This window comes from Culicoides brevitarsis, chromosome 3, assembly GCF_036172545.1.
Source record: "Culicoides brevitarsis isolate CSIRO-B50_1 chromosome 3, AGI_CSIRO_Cbre_v1, whole genome shotgun sequence".
NCBI lineage: Eukaryota > Metazoa > Arthropoda > Insecta > Diptera > Ceratopogonidae > Culicoides > Culicoides brevitarsis.
This window is the reverse complement of record NC_087087.1, coordinates 27432885-27457254: the sequence shown is the minus strand read 5'-3', so window position 1 is coordinate 27457254 and position 24370 is coordinate 27432885. Positions and strand designations below refer to the sequence as shown.

The following is a 24370-nucleotide window of genomic DNA, read 5'->3' as shown; positions in this document are numbered from 1 at the left end:
TGACTTGCAAAAAAAAATCAGAGTTTAACCCCCAAACTCTGATTTTTTTATTTCGTCAAATATCGACCCAATATGATCAGAAATCATCTTTAGAATGAATATTTATTCAATTTTAGGCTTAAAAGTGATCAAAAAATGACTTGCAAAAAAAATCAGAGTTTGAACCTCCAAACTCTGATTTTTTTATTTCGTCAAATATCGACCCAATATGAACAGAAATCATCTTTAGAATGAATATTTATTCAATTTTAGGCTTAAAAGTGATCAAAAAATGACTTGCAAAAAAAAATCAGAGTTTGAACCTCCAAACTCTGATTTTTTTATTTCGTCAAATATCGACCCAATATGAACAGAAATCATCTTTAGAATGAATATTTATTCAATTTTAGGCTTAAAAGTGATCAAAAAATGACTTGCAAAAAAAATCAGAGTTTGAACCTCCAAACTCTGATTTTTTTATTTCGTCAAATATCGACCCAATATGATCAGAAATCATCTTTAGAATGAATATTTATTCAATTTTAGGCTTAAAAGTGATCAAAAAATGACTTGCAAAAAAAATCAGAGTTTGAACCTTCAATATGAAGTTTAAGAATAATTTTCATAATTTTAAATTTAAATGGATTTTCCTTTAAAAAATTTTTTTGTCTAAAAATTAATTTTTTAAAATTTTTCCTGAGAACAAACCGAAATTTTTAAAAATCGGTTCGTTCACTCATTTGACCTTTTAAATGCATACATGCCATGTGCACCTCATTTAAAATTCGTCTATAAAGTCAACGAAAATTCGCAAAATCCAAAATAATGCAAAACAATGCATGAATTAAACGAAAGTGTAAAGACGTCGTCGCACGAAAAGCAGTATAAAAGGAGTCGCATGCCAACTGTATTTCAATCAGTTCTACTTCAATCGCGATCAAATTCGTTAAAAAAGTGACAAAAAAAAATTTAAAAAAAATTTTAAAAAAGTCAATAACCAACATTGTGGTCAAAGAACTTTTACTGGTGCTTTGTTTAAAGTTTTTACTGAGATGGATAACGATCAAGTTTTGCCAAATACAAATGCTGCTCGGGCATTTCCCTCATGTCCGGACGAGGATATCGTCATTAGTGGTATCAGCGGATCATTTCCAAACTGCCATAATGTGTCTGAGTTTTGTGATAAGCTTTATTCTAAGACTGACATGGTTGATTCGGGCAAGTTTAGACCAAATATTTACCAAAATTTCAATTTTTTAATTTTTTTTTTTGTGAAATTTAGATGAAAGACGTTGGAGTCATCAAGATTTCCGTATTCCAAAGCGCGCAGGAAAAATTTACGATTTGGACAAATTTGATGCTGGCTTCTTTGGAGTTCACAATCGACAAGCTGATAATATGTAAAAGCCCCAAAAATGTCCTAAAATAAAAAAAAAGATGAAAATTATTTTTTTAGGGATCCACAAGGCCGTGTTTTACTGGAGACGGCATACGTTTCGATATTGGATGCGGGAATAAATCCGCAGATGGTGCGCGGGAAAAAGGTCGGGGTTTTTATAGGTTTAACATTTAATGAGGCGGAAAAACTTACTTATCACAAACCAGCTACTTATAATATTACGGGGTACGAATATTCATGAAAATTTAAAAAAAATTAAATTTTTAATGGAATATTTTTCGTTATTTACTTCAGTCATAGTCGGGCAATGTTGGCGAATCGCATTTCGTACTGTTTGAATCTTACGGGACCTTCGTATGTGGTTGACACTGCATGCAGCAGCTCTTTGTATGCCATGGATTGTGCTTATAGTTCCATGAGGAATGGAGAATGTGAGGCAGCTATCGTTTGTGGAGCGAATTTGTGTCTTCATCCGTACATTAGTTTGCAGTTTTCGCTGTAAGTATTAAAATTTTTTTTAGTTTTCTTATTTATTTCAAATTTAAACCCAATTTTTTAAAAATCCTTATGGGCAAAAAAAATTTTTCATCAAAAATGAACATATTTTCCTAAAAAATCAATTTTTGTAACGGATTAATATTTTAAAATTATTTTTTTTAAACATTTTTTCTCAAAATTACTGTTATTCTTTCTCAAATTTTTTGAAAGTTAATTGTTATTGTTCAACTAAAACTAATCGATTAACGATCAACTAAAAAAAAGCAAAAAAAAAGTTTTGATGAATTTTAAACAAAAAAAATATTTTAACCAATTTTTGATGGGTTTCAAAGCTAAAATTTAATAAATATTCATTCTAAAGTTAATTTCCATTGATATCTGATCGATTTTTGGTCAAATAAAAAAAAGTACGATTTTATCATATGAGGAGTAAAAATCGTACTAAAAAAGTACGATTTTATCATGTGAGGAGTAAAAATCGTACTTTTTTTCTCGAGTCACTTTTCAACCAATTTTTGATGGGTTTCAAAGCTAAAATTTAATAAATATTCATTCTAAAGTTAATTTCCATTGATATCTGATCGATTTTTGGTCAAATAAAAAAAAGTACGATTTTATCATATGAGGAGTAAAAATCGTACTAAAAAAGTACGATTTTATCATGTGAGGAGCAAAAATCGTACTTTTTTTCTCAAGTCACTTTTCAACCAATTTTTGATGGGTTTCAAAGCTAAAATTTAATAAATATTCATTCTAAAGTTGATTTCCATTGATATCTGATCGATTTTTGGTCAAATAAAAAAAAAAGTACGATTTTATCATATGAGGAGTAAAAATCGTACTTTTTTTCTCGAGTCACTTTTCAACCAATTTTTGATGGGTTTCAAAGCTAAAATTTAATAAATATTCATTCTAAAGTTGATTTCCATTGATATCTGATCGATTTTTGATGAAATAAAAAAAAAGTACGATTTTATCATATGAGGAGCAAAAATCGTACTTTTTTTCTCAAGTCACTTTTCAACCAACTTTTGATGGGTTTCAAAGCTAAAATTTAATAAATATTCATTCTAAAGTTAATTTCCATTGATATCTGATCGATTTTTGATGAAATAAAAAATAGTACGATTTTATCATATGAGGAGCAAAAATCGTATTCAACCAAAAAGTACGATTTTATCATATGAGGAGTAAAAATCGTACTTTTTTTCTCGAGTCACTTTTCAACCAATATTTGATGGGTTTCAAAGCTAAAATTTAATAAATATTCATTCTAAAGTTAATTTCCATTGATATCTGATCGATTTTTGGTCAAATAAAAAAAAGTACGATTTTATCATATGAGGAGTAAAAATCGTACTAAAAAAGTACGATTTTATCATGTGAGGAGTAAAAATCGTACTTTTTTTCTCGAGTCACTTTTCAACCAATTTTTGATGGGTTTCAAAGCTAAAATTTAATAAATATTCATTCTAAAGTTGATTTCCATTGATATCTGATCGATTTTTGATGAAAAAAAAAAAGTACGATTTTATCATATGAGGAGTAAAAATCGTACTTTTTTTCTCGAGTCACTTTTCAACCAATTTTTGATGGGTTTCAAAGCTAAAATTTAATAAATATTCATTCTAAAGTTGATTTCCATTGATATCTGATCGATTTTTGATGAAATAAAAAAAAAGTACGATTTTATCATGTGAGGAGTAAAAATCGTACTTTTTTTCTCGAGTCACTTTTCAACCAATATTTGATGGGTTTCAAAGCTAAAATTTAATAAATATTCATTCTAAAGTTAATTTCCATTGATATCTGATCGATTTTTGGTCAAATAAAAAAAAAGTACGATTTTATCATATGAGGAGTAAAAATCGTACTTTTTTTCTCGAGTCACTTTTCAACCAATTTTTGATGGGTTTCAAAGCTAAAATTTAATAAATATTCATTCTAAAGTTGATTTCCATTGATATCTGATCGATTTTTGATGAAATAAAAAAAAGTACGATTTTATCATATGAGGAGTAAAAATCGTACTTTTTTCTCAAGTCAATTTTCAACCAACTTTTGATGGGTTTCAAAGCTAAAATTTAATAAATATTCATTCTAAAGTTGATTTCCATTGATATCTGATCGATTTTTGATGAAAAAAAAAAAGTACGATTTTATCATATGAGGAGTAAAAATCGTACTTTTTTTCTCAAGTCAATTTTCAACCAACTTTTGATGGGTTTCAAAGCTAAAATTTAATAAATATTCATTCTAAAGTTGATTTCCATGGATATCTGATCGATTTTTGAAGAAAAAAAAAAAAGTACGATTTTATCATATGAGGAGCAAAAATCGTACTTTTTTTCTCAAGTCAATTTTCAACCAACTTTTGATGGGTTTCAAAGCTAAAAGTTAATAAATATTCATTCTAAAGTTGATTTCCATGGATATCTGATCAATTTTTGAAGAAATAAAAAAAAGTACGATTTTATCATATGAGGAGCAAAAATCGTACTTTTTTTCTCAAGTCAATTTTCAACCAACTTTTGATTGGTTTTAAAGCTAAAAGTTAATAAATATTCATTCTAAAGTTGATTTCCATGGATATCTGATCGATTTTTGATGAAATAAAAAAAAGTACGATTTTATCATATGAGGAGCAAAAATCGTACTAAAAAAGTACGATTTTATCATATGAGGAGCAAAAATCGTACTTTTTCCTCAAGTAATTTTTTTTATGAAAAAAAAATTTTTTTTAAATTATTTTTTGTGTTCAATTGAGAAAAAAAAATTATGGGACAAAAAATTTTAATTATTTTAATATTTTTTTTACCCATTTTTTAGTTTGAACATGTTATCAAAAGACGGATATTGCTCCCCATTCGACGAAAAAGCCGACGGATACACGAGAGCTGAAGCAATTTGTTGCGTTTTCCTGCAAAAAGTGAAAGATGCAAAACGTATTTACTGCACGGTGGTTCACACAAAAGTCAATTGCGACGGATACAAGGACGAGGGAATCTTTTATCCCTCACGCAAGATGCAAACGCGACTTTTAACCGAATTTTACCAAGAAATCAACTTCAATCCCGACCTAATTGACTACGTCGAGGCACACGGCACCGGAACTCCCGTCGGTGACCCCGTCGAATGTTACTCCATTGACAAAGTTATTGCCAAAAATCGCACAAAAGACAAACCGCTGCTCATCGGGTCAGTAAAATCCAATATGGGACATTCGGAGCCGGCAAGTGGCCTTTGTTCCGTCGCAAAAATCATCTGCGCCTTCCAGCGGGGCGCCATTGCACCGAATTTGCACTGCACAAGACCCAATCCAGCGATCGAGGCAATTCAGGAAGGGAGAATTCAGGTTGTGGTTGATGTTGTACCACTGACGTCGCCGTATATCGCAACGAATTCCTACGGGTTTGGAGGTGCCAATGCTCATGTTTTGTTTAAAAGACACGAAATGCACAAAATTAATCATGGATTGCCGAAAGATACGTTACCTCGGGTTGTTACATGGTCCGGCAGAACAGAGGAAAGTTGCGTTGTTATGTTTGATGACATCGAAAAACGTCCTTTGGACACGGAATTCCTCGCTTTGCTGCAAAATATTCAGAGTGTAGCGACTCCGGGACACGTCTATCGCGGTTTTGGGTTATTTGAAGCCACTGAAAATGGGGTGTCGAGGTGTCTCGAACGAGAAATTGTTCATTTTGCGGGCGAACGACGACCTTTGGTGTGGGTTTTTGCGGGAATGGGATCACAATGGTGCGGAATGGGATCGTCTTTGATGAAAATCGACACTTTTCGTGAGAGTATCGAACGTTCACATCGCATTCTCGAGCAAAAAGGCTTGGATTTGATCAAAATCATCACAACTGAGGACAAAAAAATTTTTGATTATGTCTTGCACTCATTCGTGGGCATCGCAGCGATTCAAATCGCCCTCGTAGATGTCCTGAAAAGCTTGAATATCGTTCCTGATCTCATTGTGGGACACTCAGTTGGTGAATTGGCATGTGCCTATGCCGATAATTGCGTCACGGCGGAAGAAATGATCCTTTCTTCGTACTATCGGGGTTTGGTAAGCATCGAAACTGACGTCATTCATGGCGCAATGGCAGCTATCGGGATGGGGTACGACCAAATCAAGACAATTCTACCGCCCGGAATTGAAGTTGCATGTCACAATGGTCCCGATTCGTGCACAATTTCCGGTCCAGCGAAGGAAATTTCCGATTTTGTGAATGAATTGAAGGCTAAAAGCGTTTTCGCGAAGGAAGTTGCTTGTGCGAACATCCCGTATCACAGTCGTTACATCAAACATATGGGCCCGAAATTGCTTTCGCACCTGAAAAATGTGATAAAAACCCCGAAACAACGTTCCCGCAAGTGGCTCAGCTCAAGCGTTCCCATGGATGACTGGCATAAAAACCATGCGCAATTCAATTCGGCCGAATATCAAGTCAACAATCTCCTAAGTCCCGTTTTATTTGAAGAAGTTTCGCAAATGTTACCCATCAACGCGATCACCATCGAAATCGCGCCTCACGGATTACTTCAAGCGATTTTGAAGAAATCTCTGCCGAAAGGCATTCATGTTCCATTAACGCAACGCGGCAACACACAAAATGTCAACTTTTTCCTCTCAGCCATCGGAAAATTGCATCTTTACGGTTTGCAACCGAGCATCGAGAACCTTTACCCGGCTGTTAAGTTCCCAGTTTCCATCGAGACGCCCATGATTGGTCCGTTAATTCGTTGGGATCATTCACAAAGTTGGTTGGTGGCGACTTTTAATAACGCAATCGACGCCAAAATCGAGCATTCGTACAATATTAGCTTGGTTGAGGAGGAATACGCGAATATTGCGGGTCATAGAATTGATGGAAGAGTTCTCTTTCCCGCGACGTCCTACGTTATGTTGGCATACAAGAGTTTTGCATTGATGCGGGGTATTCCGTGGGAACGAATGAATGTGGAAATTCGGGAAATGAAGTTTTTGAGGGCGACAGCCATTCCGCCAGATACAGCGGTGAATTTGTGTGTTACGTTCCAAAGGGGATCCGGAAAATTTGAGGTGAGAAATTTTTTTAAAATTAATTTTTTTTTAAATTAAATTTTTTTTTAAATTATTTTTTTTTAAATAAATTTTTTTTTTAATTAAATTTTTTTTTAAATGTAATTTTTTTTTAAATTAATTTTTTTTTAAATTAATTTTTTTCTAATTAAAAAAAAAATGTTCTCCCTTAAGAGTTTTTTGTTTAAAAGTGAATTCAGAGAAATTCAACTAAAAAATTTAAAAATAATTGTTTTTTATTAAAAATTGAAAATATAAGTTAGGTAAATGATTTTCGAAAAAATATTTTTAGAGAAGAAATTTCTTGTAAAAATATTTTTTTCAATACAAAAGTTTAAAAAAAATTATTTTTTTTTGATAATTTCTTGAAAAATTATGAAAAAAGACAAAAACGGTAATTTTTGATGAAATTTTTAACTTTTTTTTTTTTTTGATTTTCAAAAAGAAGTTAAAAAAATTTAAGCTGTCTTAATTTAATTTTAATTTAAGTACCTACTATTATTCTTTTGAGTCAAATATTCATTTTTTATTTTATTTTTTTTTAATTTTAATTTTTTACAATTTTTTTTTTTTGAAAGTTCAGAATTTAAAGTAAATAGAGATGAAAATATTTCCAAATTTCTGTAAAACTTCAAAAATTTAAGAGAAAAAATTAAGTAAAAAATCTGAAAATCTTAATACTCGAAAGTAAAACATATTTAATTTTTAATTTTAACATTTTAAAAAGTGAAATCGAAAAATATGTAAAAAAAAAAATGTAAAGAAATTTTTAAGAACATCGGTAAATTTGAGAAAATAAGAAAAAAAATAATTTTTGAAAAATTAAAATTAATTTTTTTTAAAAATAAAAATATTTGCTCAAATTATTTAATTTGAACAATGAAAAAATTTTTTAAAAAATCGGGAAATTATGGAAAAAAATTTTTATTTTACCTTTGAAAACTTAAATATTTTTTCAATATTTTAAATAATTTTTAAAAAAATTTTTTGACAACATTTAAAAATTAAATAAAAATTAAAAATTTAATAAGAATTAAAATTTAATAAAACTTAATAAATATTGATAAAAATTAATAAAAATTAAAAATTTAGTAAAAATATAAAAATCTGTCAAAGTGAATTAATTTTTGGCTTTTTAATTTTAGAATAATTCACATTTTTTTTTAATCTTAGAAAAAATTTAAAATTAAAATTTTTAGTTGTAATTAATTCAATTAATTAATTTTTAAATGAAATTAATTATTTTTCTGTATTTTTTAATCAATTTATTTCAATTTAATGTAATTTTTACTTAATCTTATTCAGAAATTCACAAAAAAATCATAAAATTATTTTTTTTTTCTTTTCAACAGATAACGGAAAGTTCAACACCTGTCGCTTGTGGCGAAATCCATATCATCGAGGACCCAAATTTATCACCGTTCGTGCAACCAGACAACGATTCCATCACTTTATACTCCAAAGACATCTATACAGAGCTCCGTCTTCGTGGTTACGAATATTCCGGAGACTTCAAGTCGCTAACGGAAGCCCGTATGGATGCCAAAGCCGGAAAAATCGCATGGCTCAACGATTTCGCGCCATTCATCGACTGCATGCTCCAGCTAACTCTCCTCTCGAAAGACACCCGATCTTTATATTTGCCCGTGAGCATCGACAGCATCAAAATCTCACCCGAAATACACGAAAAACTCGTTGAAAAATCCGTCTCGAAAAATCTCGAAGCGACTTACAACGAAATTTTGGAGCTCATCAAAGCTGGCGGTGTCGAAATCAAAGGTTTGCATGCAAAAGCAGTCAATCGAAAGCGCGAAAAAATGGTTCCCGTGCTGGAAACTTATAAATTCATCCCGCATTTCAGCAACGATTATTTCACGTTGGAAGAGGCAAGTCGCTGCATCGTTCAACTTGGCTTGGAAAACACTTTCACGACAAATGTGAAAGTCTACGAACTGCAAGACGGCATCAACGAATCGATTGTCGAAGATTTTGTCAAGCCATTATGCGATTTGCCGTTAATTGTGTACGAAACATCGTCCGATTTGCTGTCAGAATCGCCGGTTTCGCCGCAAAAAAATAATTCTTTCGTTATTTGTTCGTACATGATAGCCCAACCGAAGGTCATGTTGCATGCCCTGAAGTTCATCAAAGACGACGGCTTCATTGTGTCTCGCGAGGCAACGACAATTAACGTCGAAGAGCTTCACATTCCGAAGGAAGTTGCTCTCATAAGTGCTTTTAAAACTTTAAACGAGACATTTTTGGTGTTCAAACCCGTAATTGCCGCTCCGGTGAGAAAATCAACAAAAACTGTGAAAGTTTCCTTGATTGACAGCAACTACAATTGGTTGTCAGAGACCCAAAAATGGCTCAAAAAGGATCATCCCGTGATGTTATATGCCCAAGGAGAGCCCCTCAGCGGAATAATCGGCTTAGTGAATTGCATTCGGAAGGAAATGACCGCGGATCAAGTGAAATGTTGCTTCATTGATGACGAATCAGCTCCAATTTTCGACCTGGAACACCAATTTTACCGAAAAAACATCAAATTAGCGATAAATGTCTTGAAAAACGGCAAATGGGGCACTTACCGTCACTTACCACTCGTGCTCGAGCATCCGAAACAACCCACGACGAAACATGCGGTCGTCAACACCGACACTGCTGGCGATCTCTCGGCCCTCCGATGGTCCGAAGGTAATCTCAACTTTGAAAACTTGCAATTTGACCCTGCCGTCGTCGTAAATGTCAAATATTCCGCCTTAAATTTCCGGGATTGCATGTTGGCGACGGGTCGTTTGACGCGAGACTCCATTTCGTTCGGGTTTAATCGCACCGGACAAGAAAACGTCATCGGATTGGAGTTCGCTGGTGTGTCAGAGACGGGAAAACATGTTATTGGGATCCTGCCGTCACGAGCAATTGCGACAAAAGTCATCGCGGATCGAAATTTGATGTGGGAAGTTCCGAAACATTTAACGCTGGAGGAAGCAGTGACGATTCCCATCTGCTATTTGACCGTTTATTACGCCTTTTTTGGCGTCACACACATCCAGAGGGGACAAAAAGTGCTGATTCACGCGGGAACGGGCGGCGTTGGCTTGGCGGCGATTTACACGGCACTCAAATACGGCTTGGAAGTGTTCACAACAGTCGGCTCGGAAGTGAAAAGACAATTTTTGTTGCAAAAGTTTCCGCAACTGAGCGAAAGTCACATCGGAAATTCACGAGATACGAGTTTTTATGAGATGGTAATGAAAGGCACGAATGGCGAAGGAGTTGATTACGTTTTAAACTCGTTGGCGCAAGAAAAATTAATTGTTTCCGTGAAATGTCTCGCAAAACGCGGCAAATTCTTGGAAATTGGGAAATTTGACTTGGAAAACGACACAAAACTCGGTTTGGCGCCATTTTTGAAGGAAATCTCGTTTCATTCCGTGATTTTGGATGCTTGGATGTTCGGGTCGACCGCTGAAAAGCAAACTGTTTGCAAGTTAATTACGGAAGACATCAAATCCGGTGACATTATGCCTCTTCCAACGACTGTTTTCGCCGCTGACGACATCGAGCAAGGGATGCGCTTCCTCGCTTCCGCCAAACACATTGGAAAAGTCCTCATCAAAGTCCGCGAAAGTCACGAAAATGCAAAATCTCTGCCAATTACAGTTTATCCGCGCGTTTTTTGCAATCCAGAACTCACGTATGTCGTCGTTGGCGGGCTCGGGGGTCTCGGACTCGAACTTTCCGATTGGCTTGTGATGCGCGGATGTCGAAAATTGGTCCTCAGCTCGTCTCGGGGCATTACAAAGCCCTATCAATGTTACCGGATCAGCTTGTGGCGATCGTATGGCGTGCAAGTAGTCATTTCCACGGCTGATATAACGACGATGAATGGCGCCACGGAGCTTCTTGAGGAAGCAACTCGCTTGGCACAAGTCGGAGGCATCTTTAATTTGGCGGTTCAACTGAAAGACGCCACTTTTGAGAATCAATCTGTCACGCAATTCCGTGAAAGTATGGCTCCAAAGGCCTTTGCAACGATTTTTCTCGATGAAATTTCGCGAGTTTTGTGTCCGAAACTTCATTTATTTGTCGTTTTCTCGTCCGTGTCGTGTGGGCGCGGAAATGCGGGGCAATCCAATTATGGCATGGCCAATTCTGTGATGGAGCGGGTCATGGAGCAGCGTAAATTTCGAGGATTTCCTGCGAAAGCGATTCAATGGGGCGCCATTGGGGAAGTTGGTTTAGTGGCTGACATGCAAAATGATAAAAATCTCGAAATGGCAATTGGGGGAACACTTCCTCAACGTACAGCATCGTGGTTGGAAGAGCTCGACAAGTTGCTTACATGCCCAGATCCGATCGTTGCCAGTATGGTTGTTGCCGAAAAAAATGTCAGCAGCGAAAAATCCGTTGATATTGTGGAAGCTGTGATGAATATCATGGGCATCAGGAGCCAAAAAACCATCCAACTTGATACAAAATTCTCGGAATTGGGCTTGGATTCGTTGATGAGTGTCGAAATTAATCAACTTTTAGAGCGAGATTATGAAATATCGCTCACGCCACAAGACCTAAGACAACTTACCTTCGTTAAATTGCGACAATTGGCGGATAAGGAGACCATAACTGACGAAATTCAAAGCAATAAATCGCAAGAAATGGGTCTGCAGCTCATGCAAAAGAACTTGGGAGACGAAAAATCGAGTTTACAGCCAATTTTGCGTTTGCCCAACTTGAACAACAACGATAACGTCGAGAAATTTCTCTTCATACCCGGCATTGAGGGTGTTTCTGGTGACATTTGGGAAGCAATTGCCTCACAAATCAATCTTCCGGTCCATATTTTGCAACTTCGTAAGACAAGTCACATGATAGAAGCTTCCCAAATTGCTGAAACCGTCATCAAAGACATCCTCAAGCACGTTTTTAACGAAACTCGCACTTTTCGCATCGTTGGATACTCTTTTGGATCAATTTTGGCACTCGAAATCGCTCGCATCCTCGAAGATCTCGGCATGCAAGGCACAATTACGCTCATTGACGGGTCTCCGGCTTATTTGAAGAAGATTTTGTACTTTTTGAATGACAACAAGGCCCTTTCCGATGAAGATGTTAAGCGAATTATGGTCAATATTGTCGGTGGATTGTTCTCGTTGAAAGATGTGACAGTTGATACGCTCGATTGGAACGAGTTTACGAGACAAATGATACTAAAAACCGCGGAACATTTTGGATTTTCCGAAGAATATTGCCGGGAAATCGTTGATGGGATGATGTCTCGTATAAAATTGATGTCGAAGAGCGACGATGAACCGGTGCGAGGAAAAATCAAGTCGGATATTGTGCTTGTGCGACCAACGGAATCAACGTTAAATGTCAAAACGGAGGATTATGGATTGAAAAAGTACACGGAAGGAAAGGTGGAGGAAAAAATCATTCAAGGAAATCATTCGTCGATGTTGGAGAATCCAGCGTTGGTCGATATTATCAATGAAATGGAAAATTTTGTAAAGTAATCAGGAGGACGAATTTTTAGAATTTTTAGCTCAAAATTTATATGCTCAAAATAAATCTGTTGGTGAACGGTTAAAAAAGATAAAATTAAATAAAAATTAATTAAAAAAAAGTAAGGCCGCTCCAAATTTATTTCGAACTTTCTGTACCAAAGACTTTTTTTCAAAATGGGAGGGGGGACAAAAAAATAAAAAAAAAGTTTTGAAATACTTTTTCATACAAAATTTTTACAATTTTTGATAAAAAAATAAAATTTTAGTTATTTTAATGTTATCTACATTGAGACTTGATAATATTAGAGTATTTATTTCAAGGTAAAAATTTAAACAAAAAATTTTCGTAAAAAAAAAACTGTCAAAAAATTTTTAAAAATAATTTTTCTTTTAAATTTTAAAGAAGAAAATGCATGTTAAAACATGATTTTTAATACAAAAAGTTAAAAAAAAAAAATTAAGCGGCCTAAATTTTGAAAAAAAAAAATTGTTTTCCATTTTTGGTTAAACCTAATTATAGATTAAATAGGTGAGATATTTACAAAAATAAACGAAACGTAAAAATTATTTTTCTTAGGGGGAAAAATAAATAAAAATAATTAGTAAAATAGGATTTTTCCAAAAATTTTAAAAAAATCACAAAAAAAAATTGAGCACTACTAAGCTTCTCGAAAGACGAAATCTTAAATTTGAAAATAGAAAACAGGGTCGAAAATACTTTCAGTCAAACAAACTTAAAGCTTTTTTTTTGGGTCAATCTTTTACAGATGATGTCGACCAATCAGCTTACTTCGTTCAGTTATATGTATTTTGAATATTTTTCTTTTTGTCACTCAGTGCAATGAAAAGTTGCTTTTCACATATGTTATCAAGTTAGCTAAAAATTCATTCGCGCTCGTCGAAGGTGTCACTTCTCGCTTCATTTTGTTATACTCTTTCAGGCCCTTGTAAAAAAAGGAGTTTTGCGCACCGGTTGTCAAGTAGTTTGGCAATCTAAAATCACTTTTTCTTGTGCTTCTTCTTGTTAATCTTTCCGTCAAGTAGTCAGGAAATAGACCATTTTTGGCTTTGTCAATCAGTTTTAGTGCGTTAAAATAAACCCTCTGTTTCACGTCAAGAAGGTCCGTTTCCTCAAGCATGCTCTGTACATTTGCATATCGATCTTTCAGAAGAATTGCCCGCAGTGCTTTGTTGCATGTCCTTTGTATTGTTTTCATGTCCTCGTCCTTCATCAGCATCATTATTGTGCTACAGTAGTCTATGTGCGGCTGTATCAGTGATTTATATAGCATGATTTTCGTGTCTCTGTCCAGCATTTTCTTCATTCGTGACATAAAGTAGACTTTTTTGGTAATTTTCTTTCTGACAAGGTCAGCATGAATGTTCAGTCGCAGTTTCTCATCAACCATGATGCCTAAATACTTCATCTCGTTGACATGTTCGAGAGGTGCACCATCGATCACAAGCTCTTTGCTTAAGTAAAAGTTTAAATTAAGTTGACTTTTGACTTAAAAGTTAAATGTAAAAGCCTATAGAGCTAACTTACCTTTTCCTAAGTAGTTTTCCTAAGTCAAATAAGTCAAAATTAAAAGCATATTTTTGAAAAAATTTCAATTTTTTCATGAAAAATTGTGTTGAAATTACAAAAAAAATTGAATATTTTGAAAAATTAAGCTTTCAATTTTGACTTAATTGACTTAAAGTTTTACTTAAGTAAAAGTAAATATGCTTAATTGTCTTTTACTTTTGACTCAAAAGTCAAAAATCAACTTAATTGTGACTTTTACTTAAGCAAAAGCTTTTAGTTTTTTATTGACTCAAAGTATTTTCGACCCTGATAGAAAAGAATAGCAAAAAATCATTAAAAAAAGAAAACATAACCACATTTTTTCTTCGAAATGCGGTAAAAAAATAACGGATTAAAAATTTGCTACCACGAAAAATAACGGTCTAATTCAAACTGCGCATGGATTTCCCCTTTTCCGCGCCTCTGAGGATAATGACCTGAATTACCTCAATACGTAACCTTTAGTAACCTCACGTAACCTCATAGCTTACGACAGCCACATTCCGATACGCATTTTCCGTAATTTTCTTAGGTTTTTCTCTTTTTTCACCCTTGGATTATCGAAAGAGGGGATCTTAATTGACGTGTTCAAAAAGGTTTTCATGGTAAAATTGTGGAAAACTCCCGAGATATAGACACGCAAAGTTATACGCAGTTTCTGTAGCATTCTGTACGGGAATGAGACGAATGAAAGTGATAAATTGTCAGATGGCGCTGCAGTCAGCATGTAAATATCCTGTTTGGAGCCACCAAAACGGAAATGCGACAGAAATCAGAACTAATTTTGAGTCGTATGAAAGTGATAAATATACTCAACACGAAAAAAAGACGTCGTCACACATTGCACAAATTGTGTGAAAAACAATACAGAATCGCGTACAGGGTACGAGACCCGGAGCAAAAGACGAAAACCTCCCAATGCTCCATTGCCCCGCGATTTTGCGCACTTGGCTACGAGGAATCGATTGTGCTACAGAGCTACAGAAAAAACCTTAATTAAGTAGGGAAAAAAGTCGAGAGTGAAGAACTTGACTCGCCAACCAACAAAAAAAATACCACAAAAAAACTGAATTTTAACTGGAAAAAATCCGAATATTTTAGTAAATTTGATAGTTAAAGTGTGCGGCACTGTGATGGCCGTTAACAGGTTAATTTGTGAGTGTTGTTCTTCGGAGATGTGCCAGTAAAGGTGATTAAATCCGTGATTTGTAGCGCAGCAGCAGCAGCAACGACGACGACGACGAGCGAGCGAGCGAGCGAAAAAATAAAAATTTCAACAAAAAAATCATTTTTTCTCCGCTCGTTCTGCGATTTTTTCTTGCCTTTTTGCGAGACATTGTCGTCAAATCACGCCAAACATTGACAAAATTCCGTCACTGGCTTTTTCTTCGCTTTTTCCGTCGTCTCTCTCTCCCATACTGAACTGAAATAATATTATTGTGATTTTTTTTTCGTTCGTACCTTTTTGGCTCCTGTGTGAAGAAATGAAGAAAAATGTCTCAATAAAACGCTAAAATTATTTTTTTCATGAAAAAAAAAAAAATATTTGTGAAAAAGAAAAAAATAAAAAAAAAGTGAAAAAAAAATAAATATTGAGAAAAAAAAACTTCACTGATTACTGATTAGTTTACAACAGCGGCGACTCACACAAACACACAAAAAAGGCAAAAATACAGTTCATCGAGTCTCGTTGTTTGTTGCAAAAAGCATTTTTTTCCATCTTTTTTTTTTGCATATCGATTTTATATTAATTGCCCCCATAAGTGACTTTTATCTAAAAAAAAAAAAAAAATAATATTCTTATTAGAAAAGTGAAGCAGTGAAAAGAAGAATTTTGACACATTTTTTTTTACATTTCGATCTACACGAGATACACGAGTAGAGTACACATATGCAAAAAAAAAATAATAGTTGATAAAAAGTGAAAATTTCAGTGTGACACAGAAAAAGAATGTGTGCGCAGTGCTTTTCAATCACAGGCAGGATTTTTTTAAGTTTTTAAGGGAATTTTCGTGGAATTTTCATTAAATTTCATCGGAATCCTGCTGGATTGAAGGTCACTGAATCACCATTTTGTGCCAAAAAAACGTTCAGTATGTCGGAGAGTGAAAAAAAAAGAGAAAAAAATCATAAAAAAATCTCGTGTTCGTTTTCAGGTGTAACTGTCATCGTCTAGTTGTTGATAAATTTTAGGATAATTAATGACACGAGTCATCATTATTGTGTAGAGTTGAAAAATAATAAAAAAAAAAATTAATTAAATAATTAAAAGTGAGAAAAAAGTGAAAAATTAATCAAAAAACGAGGAAAGGAGTAGAAAAAAAAATTAAATAATAAAAAAAAATTAAAATAAAAAAGAAAGAATAAACAAGAAAAAAAATGTCGACGAGTAATAATCATCAATCAGCGGCTCCGCCACAGCCACCGACGACACAGCCAACACAGAAATCGTCTACAACCGATCGTGTAATAGATAGTGAGTGTTTTTCTTTTCATCATCATCATTATATATTATTATATTATGTTTACTCTCTTATTTATATTTTTTTTAATTCGCATTGTGACTTTGAAAGCTCCTGAAAATTTTCCGCTCTTCTGACCTAAATGTGAAAATTTAAGCGATACGATAAGAAATCCCATATATAAAAATATTCAAAAAAACTAACTAACTAACTAGTCGCATTCAAGGCCATTGGAAGTTATTTTTGTTTTTGAACAACAAACACCTCTAACGAACGTCTCCGAGATGTGTCAAGATTAATTTATGAATCATTTGAGTTTTTTGTTAATTTTTTATTATTATTGAGCTTCGTACCTCAATAACAATAATAAAAAATTATAAAAATAAGCAAACAATTATTTAATGATTTTGTAGAAATTTTTAGATGTTTAAAATTTAATGTTTAAGACTTCCTGTGATTTTTTTACTCGCTACATGTCAAGTACTGACGATCAGAAGAAGAAGGCTTTCATGTCTAAAGTAATTTCATTTTTTGCTCCGGCGTACATTGTTGACGCATATACGTGATACGGTGCCTGATGCTATCTCTCGCAAGATATTTGTGTTTTTATAACATGAAAACATGTTTTGATTGACTATACGAGAAATAATAATAATAAAAAAAATATATAACTTTGTGTTATATAGACATCAATTCTTTAACACCACCCCTGAAAGCGGTAAGCAGGCAGCGAGCGACAAGCGATGTGTATGATTAGAATAAGGTGTGTTCGTTCTTGCCTTTCTTTCACCTTTCGTGCATTTACGTGCTCGTGAATTTTTCCATTTTTTTTTTCTTTTCGCAAATGTGTGAGAAAACAAAGGATTTTCATGTGTCGCGGGCATCATGGAACTCCTAAGCTAAAAAAAAAAGTTTTAAGAGAGACACTTTTATTGCAGGAGGTTGTTGCCTTTTTCGTTGACTTTCTGTCAGAAAATTATTTTTGATGGAAATTTTGACAGTTTTAACGTGGAATTTCAAACAAAGATTAGTCAAAAAGAGACATTTAGATTTATGCATTTTTTTTTTTGAATAATCTTTTCACTACGTTAAATATTATTATTTAAAAAAAATAAATAAATAAAAATAAATAAAAAATAAATAAATAAAATAATTTAAAAAATTTTCTAATTTAAAATTAATTAAATTTTATTTAATGAATTAAATTCATTGATAATTAAATTAAATTAAAAAAAATAATTAAATAAATTTAAATTTTACAAAATTAAAAAATTAATTTTAATTAAAATTAAAATTAAATTTAAAAAAATTAATTAATTAAAAAAAAAATAATTAGTTATTAAAAAGAAATTATTAAAGTTTCAATTTATTTTTTAAAATGTTTATAAATTTAATTTTTAAATTTTTTAAATAAAAAAAAATTAATGAAATAATTTTAAATTCATAACAATAATATTAATTAAATTAATTATTATTTTTTTGATTTATTTTTTTAATAATAAAAAATTATTATAAACTAAAAATTTTTCCTATTATTTTTTTTAATAATAAAAAATTATTTTTAAATTTGTTTTATTTAGAAATGAATTAAAATAAAAAAAATAATTATTAAAAAGAAATTAATAAATTCAATTTATTTTTTAAAAAATGTTTATAAATTTTTTTTTAATTTATAACAATAATATTAATTAAATTTTAATTTGTTATTTTTTTAAAAATAACAGAATTTTTTAATTTATTTTTTTTAATAATAAAAAATTATTAAAAATTAAACATTTTTCCTATTATTTATTTTTAAATTTATTTAATATGGAAATATATTTTGGTAATAAATTAAAATAAAAAATATATAATTTTATCAGTTAAAGTTAGAACAATATAAGCATTCAAATATCTTTTATTTAATTTCTTTTTTATTCAATTTTTGATTATTTTTTTTTGAAATTTAGGTAAATTTTTAATAAATTTGTTCCTAGATTATTTAATTTAAATTTTACCAATTTTTTCATATAATTTTTTTTTTTTTGAAAAAGGCCAAAAATGTAAAATTTTCAAAATAATTGTGACTTTTTGATCAAAATTCTTTTAATATTCTCATTATTTTTGAATAAAACCCATAGAATAAAAAAAATATTAAAATTTACCTCTAGGATATTTTCTACATCATCATCGAATCAATAAAGCACAAAATTCAATTAATCCCTTATCAGTAAAGTAACTCGAGATTTGATTTCCTTCCACCTGACCTTTGAATAATACAGTCGCACAACTTCATTGCTTCTGACGTCAATCGCATCATGAATGCAGTTCGTGCGACTAGCTAAAACCGCAGCAGCAGCATTCTTCTTGTTTTAGAATTTGCACGAAGGTCACTTGCCTGCTCAATCTTCTCTCATTTTAAAACAAAAAAATTTACAAAAAAAAATCCACAAAAAAAGTATTGAAAAAATTCTCATGTTTACAACATAAAATACTCGCGCTAAATCCTCGAAATAGTTGACAAACTTGTTTTATGATGACACTCGTCGTCGTCTTGTTTTTACTGTGCTTTGCATAGATGGAGAGATTTGGGATGATAACTCTTCTGTAGGCGCACATGAGATATTTACATTCTGTCGCATCGTCGTTGTCGGTACTTTGTATGCAGAGTCGATGATAGATTTACATAATAATAATAATACGTTGCTTTGCTCGCAGACTCAATGTTGTTCTAATTTATACAGAAAATTTAGATGACTGTCTGATTTTGTGATAGACGTGTGTGTATGTAAAATATCTTTTGAATTTCGATGAAGGAGAGAGAGTGGAAGAGAGATAGCGAGAGAGACAGATAGTTCGAGTGATAGTGATGATAAGTGTGGTAATTGTGTCATATGTCGTCGCTTTCTGAATTATGTACAATGAGTAATTTCTTACGCAATCCGTTTTCCTTTGAATCGAAAATCCTCGTCGTCGGTTTTGTCTTGTATGGTTTCTGAAACTGGAACTTTGAATCTCGAATTTTGAGCATTTTTTTCTTCGAATACGAGATTTTTTTAAATTTTCTCAAAATTTTTGGCTTATTTGAAATTTTTTTTAACTCTAAGGCATTTTTCTTAATAATTTTAGGTCAAAAACGTGTGTTTTTTGACTTAAATTCTAAAGTAAAAGCTTTAAGTCAAACTTAAAACCTTAAGTCAGTTAAGTCAAAACTTAGTTTTTCGAAAATTTTAATTTTTTTCAAAAATATAATTAATTTTTCTCAAAGAATAGACTTTAAGTCAAAAAATAATTTATTTTTCTTGCTTTTTTTATTCTTAAGTTACATTAAGTTGACTTAATTGCTTCAACTCAATATTAAGTCAACTTAATTTGGTATATTTTAAGTCTCAAATAAAGATTCAATGAGTATTATCAAAAGTTAAAGTTTTTTTTTTGAATCTGAATAAATATTAAATCTTGATTTGACAACAATTTGAGTAATTGAAAGAACTTAAAAATTTGTTTTTTAAACTTAAGGATCTTAAGTCAAACCTTATTTCATAAATCATCAAATTATTTCCTGAAATTTGTTCAAAAATAATTTTAAAAAACTAATATTATGACTTTTGTTAAATATTGACCGAATTTCAGCTCATAAATTGATGATCCAATCTCTTAAGTTTTGACTTAAGATCCTTAAGTTCAAAAAACAAATTTTTAAGTTCAACTTAATTTTTTACGTTTTTTCAATTATTTAATTTTTTTATAGTTAATTGTTAAAAATTTATATAAAAAATTTAAATTGAAGAAATTTTTGCTTAAGTTGACTTTTAAAAGTTCAAAAGTTAAAGTTCGAGCTTCAAACAATCGACCTCGAAACCTCCATCCTCGTCACATCATTACCGAACAAAAAGGAAAAATCGATCAACTGTTGCTAGTAAGTAACTTTCTGTTACTCGTACAGGTCAAAATATTAATAATTTTAATGTTTGGCACTCATTTATGCCATGGAATGACTAAATTACTGTCTATCTGACTTGTAGCACAAAGCGGTTGAAAGGTTAAGAAATGCGGAGCCAATTACGCGTTTGTTCCAATAAAAACGCGGCCTTCTTCATCAAAAAAAGAAAGAAAAAAAAGGAAAAAAGCACATTAATATATTACTCTCGCACAGTATATGGTCATGTAATTTATTAATGGTGGCAACAACATATTCCTCGCATGATGAGGTGGCATTTCCTCCCTCACCTTCAAAACGCGCAAGAAAGCCAACACACACACACACAAAATTATAATAATGCTTTGCTCCTCAAGTATGTTGTTTCTCCTTTGTGTTTGCGTTTGTTGTTGATATGGTTGAGGCGCGATGATAATATAATGATGAAGACGACGACAGCAGCAATGAAGGAGAGAAAAGCACACACACGAAAAATTTTAATGGGATGGAAAATTTCTTTCCCTTTTTTTGTGGGTGTGTTGGCAAAATTATTCCAAGAAGACAAACTCTTAACCACCAAGATTTATTTTATTTTAAAGAGACGGTGACCTCTTTTTTGTTTTGCATCAATTCATTATCGTGCCACGCTCAATTTCTCATTGTTATGCGATTATAATTAGAAGTTGGTACTTACCTTGAATTAGCAAATTTGATTTTTATTAGAGAACTTTGTTGTGAAACAATTTTTCGAGATACTGAAAAGATTGTGAAAAAATAAAAATTGAATAAAATTGAAGTGAAATAATTTTTTAGAATATTTAAAAAAAAATTAATTTGAAAAAAATCGTTAAAAAATTAAAATTGAGAAAAAATATTTTAAAGATATTTATTCAATATAAATAATTACCTAATTAATTTAATTTGTTTTTTTAATATAATATTTTTTAGTGAAATAAATAAAATTAACTTAAATTTTAATAAATTTTTAATTTTAAACGATTAAAATGTTTTAATAAAATTATTTTTATTAATTATTATAGAAAAAATAAAATATTTTCTAACAAAAATTAGGTAATAAAATTAATTAATTTATTTTTATTTTTTTAATTTTAAATTAATTTTTTTTAATTACAAAATTTATGATAATAAATTTAAATATTTTTTAAAATAAAATAAAAAAAATAAATTTTGAAAAAAAAAGTTAAAAAATTAATATTAGAAAAAATATTTTTTATTTATAATATTATTTTCATTAATAATTTAAAAAAAAATAAAATAAATTTTTTATTAAATAAATTATTATTTTAATTTGTTTTTTAAATAAAATATTTTTTAATGAAATAAATAAAATGATTTAAAAATTTTTTTTAAATTTTAAAAAATTTTTAATTTTAAACGATTAAAAAAAAATTATTTAATAAAATAAATTTACAAAAAAATTACATAAATTATTGGAAAAAAATAAAGAAAATCTTTAATTTTTTTTTAAAATTTTAATTTTTAAATTATTTTTTTTTAAATAATCAAAATTTATTTTTTGTGATAAAAATTTATTTGATTTTTTGATTAAAAATTTTTAAGAAAAAAAATAATAATTTTTATGATATTTAGGAATTCAATAATATTTGAAAAATAATTAAAAAACAAAATTTTTGTAGCAAAAAAAAAAAAAAATTAGAAAAAAATATTAAGAAAAATATTTAATCTTAAATAATATTAAGCAAAAAAAATCTATTTAAAAAAAAAAATTAATTCATTAAAATAATTTTATATTAGAAAAAGGTTAAAAATTTATATGTAAATTTTACTCCTATTTATCCCAATTTTTATTTAAAATTTTTTTTATACTTTTTATACTTGACCAAAATTTCAAAATTACTGTTTTAAAAAATCTTCCGAAAAGTTCACCTAAAACAAATTTCTAAATAAAACAAACATAAAATGCTTAAACGACCAGTCGTCTCCACTGAATCAACGAAAATCCAGTCAAACTGGCGGCTGTTCGATGACTTGACACGCTCTAGCAACACAACATTGAATGATTATCTTTTTCCTTTCCTGTTCCGTACACTTTTTTTTTCATTTATATTTATAAAGCTCTTCTGTCATTCATCGGAATACAGATAGATGGATGGATCGATAGCTGCCTGGACCATTTTATTCATTATTTCCTGTTTAGTTTTCTTTTTTTTTCTCCTGTGTCGTCCAGGACAAAAAATCAACCGGAAATATTTTGAATTGATTTTCGGAGGCGTTTCTTGTGCGATACATGACACGAAAAATACATTTGCGAGGAAATTAGCGACCTCATCATGCTAATGACAAGCTAATGAGAAAATTTTTCAAATTCCTCGAATACTTTTTGTGTGCATTGTTGGTCAATTTTCGAGTTGATTTGATGCCAAAAAAAAAATCGAAAAATTTTATTGGTTTTAATGATCGTTTAACCTCTCACGTGTCTTCTTGTGCGCTTTGATCGTTAACGGGCCAACAAAAATCCATTTAAAAAGTTTTATTTCCTCAGCATAATGCAGTTACAAACTTGATAAAACATTCAATAAACACACAAATTGCTGCCATTAATGCCGACCGATAACGTTTAGTCAATTCATTTATGTTTTTTTTTTGCTACAACTCGCACGAATAAATTCTCGTCGAGCCTTTTTAGAACGAAATTTATGTTTGACATGCCGCGTCAATATCAACAGAGTGCCTCGTCGATGATCGTAGCATGGACAAAATATTTTTTTTTTATTTTTTGGGAAACGACTACGGAAAAAGGTACTGATTGAAAAATCGATTTTTAAAGAGACCAACTTACGTGATTCGGTGTGTGTTTGTGTGGAACGGCAAAAAAAAAAGAGAGAGACACTCTGTTGATTCAAGCCTAACACGAAAAAAAAAACTGATAGCGGACATAGAACACGTCTCCTGACTGATACCAGCAGCATAGGCAATCAAGCTGTAGCGAATTGGTTCAAACAACAGACGGAACAACAACAACAACGATATTAGCAAAAGTTCATCCATCCAGTGCTGGAATTCGCTACGTTTGTGTGTTTCATGAATACCCTACATTTTTAATACCTTCATTTGCATATTAATGTACTACATAATATGAGTGAGTGGAAGAGTGTGTGCTCACATTATAATAACAAAAAAATTATTCTTTCGTTTTTTTTTGCCTTGTGCTCTTTTTTCATTTTATTTTTTTTTTTTTTTATTTTTAATGCCTTAATACAAATTGATTTTTTTTCTCTAATGTAATTTCATTTACGACCGTTTTTCTGTCGTGTTTTGATAAGTCATGTGTGCCCTTAATCCTTCACTCAATCTAATAATAAGAGGAAAATTGGGAAGCTTTGAGAAAAAATATTGGAAAAATTGCTTTCAATTTATTTATTTTACTGAAATTTTACCTTACGAGTAATTTTTTTTAAAGAATTTTATTTTCTTAGACCGTTTTTCACTAATTTGTTAAAATAAAAAAAAAAACAAAAATTTTTTTACGCTTTTAGAGACATTATTCAAAATAAATTTAAGATTTTTTAGATAGATTTTTTATTAAAGAAAAAAAATGTCGAATTTCTTGTTGTCACCAACAAGAACAAAAAAATATTTTCAAGCAAAAAAAAATCATAAATAAATTTTACAAAAATTAGTTTTTAAAATTTATAAAAATTTAACAAATCTTTTATTTTTATTTAAAAATTTAAAAAAATTTTTTTTTCAATTTTTTTTTTTTTTTATTTTTTTGTTTTTTATTTAATTTTTTATTTATTTTTCAAATTTATTTATTTATTTTATTTAATTATTTTATTTTATTTATTTATTAAATAAAAAAAATTATTTATTTTATAGAAAATAAAAATAAATAATAAAGGCGAAAAAAAAAATATTTTTCAAAAATTTCGAAATCATTTCGAAAAGACAAGCTTTAAAACTGAAAGAAATTGTTTAAATACCTATTTTTAATTAAAATTAAA

General features: G+C 30.7%; 2 protein-coding genes across 3 annotated transcripts in view; one reads left to right on the top strand and one right to left on the bottom strand.

Moving 5' to 3' along the window:
* LOC134835721 (transcriptional activator protein Pur-beta-A) overlaps window positions 1-24370 on the bottom strand; it is a 356196-nt gene that overhangs the window by 94302 nt on the left and 237524 nt on the right. The window lies entirely within an intron of this gene.
* Window positions 1032-12466, top strand: LOC134835450 (fatty acid synthase-like). Its single transcript, XM_063850329.1, has 6 exons — window positions 1032-1197; window positions 1262-1379; window positions 1436-1603; window positions 1673-1876; window positions 4706-6947; window positions 8300-12466. The coding sequence occupies exons 1-6, from the start codon at window positions 1032-1034 to the stop codon at window positions 12464-12466; spliced, it is 7065 nt and encodes a 2354-aa protein (XP_063706399.1).

What these genes read in the sequence shown, in the direction of transcription:
- LOC134835450 (XM_063850329.1), top strand. Translation starts at nt 1,032, where the DNA reads ATGGATAACGATCAAGTTTTGCCAAATACAAATGCTGCTCGGGCATTT. An exon ending in AATCGACAAGCTGATAATAT is followed by an intron (nt 1,380 to 1,435) that starts GTAAAAGCCCCA and finishes TTATTTTTTTAG; the next exon opens with GGATCCACAAGGCCGTGTTT. An exon ending in GGGGATCCGGAAAATTTGAG is followed by an intron (nt 6,948 to 8,299) that starts GTGAGAAATTTT and finishes TCTTTTCAACAG; the next exon opens with ATAACGGAAAGTTCAACACC.